Source organism: Saprolegnia parasitica, assembly GCF_000151545.1.
Source record: "Saprolegnia parasitica CBS 223.65 unplaced genomic scaffold supercont2.1043, whole genome shotgun sequence".
Taxonomy (NCBI): domain Eukaryota; phylum Oomycota; class Saprolegniomycetes; order Saprolegniales; family Saprolegniaceae; genus Saprolegnia; species Saprolegnia parasitica.
This window is the reverse complement of record NW_012157437.1, coordinates 1-2,554: the sequence shown is the minus strand read 5'-3', so window position 1 is coordinate 2,554 and position 2,554 is coordinate 1. Positions and strand designations below refer to the sequence as shown.

Genomic DNA, 2,554 nt, shown 5'->3' with positions numbered 1-2,554 from the left:
ATGCGTGTGCGTCGCCCGCACACAAAGAAGCTCACGGTGATCGACGAACATCGGTGCAGTGCCTTGCAAATGCGTATTTTCAATGGCGTTGGCTATGCCTCATTGCAGTAGCCGGCGTCGTAGGGCCGGCCCAATTGGCCGGCCCACGACATATCTCATTACTGTTTGAAGTACAGGAGCGGAACGTCGGCTGCATCCCACACTCGAATGCTTGTGATGGCGCTTGAGGTGCACTGACGTGAGCATGCACCCAATTCTTCCTGTACCCGTGCCCAGTGCCAGACCATTTACGTTCCGCCCTATGAATGAATCGAACTGTCACGTCTAAATTGGCCTACTACAGTCTACTACTCCCTACGACATGTAGCGGTGGAGCAAACACAACGGATCTCTCTTGGCCGAGGAAAACGGTTGCCGTATCCCTCCGCCAAGTACAGGGCACCCATGAGGTCTCAAAGTGGACTCCATCGATCATAGTGTCGAGAAGTAATGCGTGTGTGTTTGGTGGGGGCGGCAGGTTTTTACCAGAGTTGGCTCTTCTCTGCCACTGCGTGCAAAAATACCTTCGACTCGAAATATCGCTGTCTGACGGACGCCTTAATTACCTTAATTAAGGGAACCCATCAACGCACGACCCAACCCACGTTGCCGGTCCATCACGACTCTGAGTCGCGCAAGATGAGACAAAACTAAACTATTTTGCCTCGTTGGAGGCGTGTTTGGCCGCCACGATACCCTGCGACCCATTGTCTCCGCCGACCCAGACGCCGACCTGCAGCTGAGGTCATTTCTTCATCTTATTATCAGCTGTAAGAAGCGTTGACGAGGTCGTCACTGCGAGCGCTGAACGCCTCGAGTCGCGCGGGCATCGGTAGCGGTAACGCCCCAAAGAAGGCAGCAACTTTCATATGCAACACCATGCATTGGACACCGTTGCTTTACAAGGACGTGAAGACAATCGCGGCACACGGCCGATACCTCGCCCCTTGGAAAGACATGTCCGTACCATGTCTAGTAGCAAGGCGACATGCTCAGGAACAATGGTGCTGAGCGCATTGCGAGCCTCCTGACGCGCCACGTTATTTTCGGCAGTGTGGCATTGACATACATTCATGCTTTGTAGTGCTGTGATTGGCGTTCGAGGCTCGCCGACAAACATTTTTATTCGATCGGCGGCACGGTAACTATCGCGTGACATTTGGCGCGCTCGTTGTCAAGTGGGCAGGTGCTGCTCCTGAACACCCCTGCTTTCGCAGCCATGGAGGGTGAGATCCTCTTTGTCGCCAAGGTATGCTGACACTTACCGGTATGGAGACGCTCAGTATCCAAACGCGCGGCACGATCACAGTGTGGAGCGATAAACTTGCCGCCGAAGTTCGTGCTGTTATTACATGTAAAAAATGTAGATTCCACACTTTGTACCGCCGCGCCGGTCAGACACGCCCTCGACCACCGCGTACTAGAAGCTCACTCGAGTTCCGGCGGTGGGCTTCGATCGATTGGTCGGTCGATGCGGCTGGCTGGGTCTGTAGATCTTATCCGGTTTCCTCCGGATTGGATGACGTGGCGGAAGGGCAGGTGGTGGGCAGTGGTGGGCAGTCAATCCGAGATGGCAGCGAATCTCGTCCGTAGCAGCTTACACACACGCATGGCTGCACGCATGGCATCAGTTTGCGTAAAAAGTTGCGAGCACAAAATATTGAACAACATTTGTGGCAGTAAATATATTGTGAAGTTTAACCTCGAATTAACCTGAATTTAAACTGCCCCATCAATTCTGCCATGCGGCGAAAACCTTGAATCTCGACATTGGTGTAGAAGAGGTCATCGGCTTCGTCGTCGGTCATGGCGGGAATCTCGCGCACACGGATGGTACCGGCAAACGAAACCAAGTGCGAACTCCCAACCTCGTCGTCGTCGTCACAGGCCGTGGACGTCGAGTTCGAGTTGGAGCTCGTCGTTGGTATAGCACGTACCTTGATTATTGGAAGACTCAAGAGAGCGTGAATCCAATGGGCCCACTCGGCTTTGGAGCCGGCTCGAAAGTGCAGCCAGCCCGCTTCCTTGGTCGCTACGCGGAAACCCATCTCATGCCCTTGCCAAGTGCAGCCCTCGATCACCGTGTAGTGCTTGACGTGGTGGCGGGCGTCGACGTCGGCCTTGGTCTTGGCGGTCACGAGTAGGCGATCGTGCAGGCGCCAGTAGCTTCTGCCCCACGTCGAGATGACAAACTTCTTAGTCTTGGCTTCGAGGATCGACTCCCACTTGATTGTCCCCGTCATTGTGTGGTGCTGGAATGATGTCGTCTTGACGGAGGAATTGATGAAGTGATCATGAATCTCGCATGACATCTTTCGGTCCACGGTTGGAAGTTCGAGCAGGAACTCGGAATTTTCATAAAATAGAAACTAGAGTGCGTAGGAGTAAAATATTCCTAGCCAACGTCCCAGACAATGTATGCTCGTCACAGAACTAGCAAAATTAAATCGGCCCGAGAGCGATGTTCCAGGAAGCATGTCGCAAAAGCTGTGGTGGTCCCGTTGTCGAGTGTCTG

The 2,554-nt window shown here is 53.6% G+C and overlaps 1 protein-coding gene across 1 annotated transcript; it reads right to left on the bottom strand.

The window, feature by feature from the left end:
* Window positions 1–1,795: 1,795 nt before the first annotated feature.
* SPRG_18205 (hypothetical protein) lies at window positions 1,796–2,282 on the bottom strand (the record flags this gene model as incomplete). Its single annotated transcript, XM_012357640.1, has 1 exon — window positions 1,796–2,282. A coding segment is annotated over one exon (487 nt), but the record flags the coding sequence as incomplete, so codon positions are not given.
* Window positions 2,283–2,554: the final 272 nt, after the last annotated feature.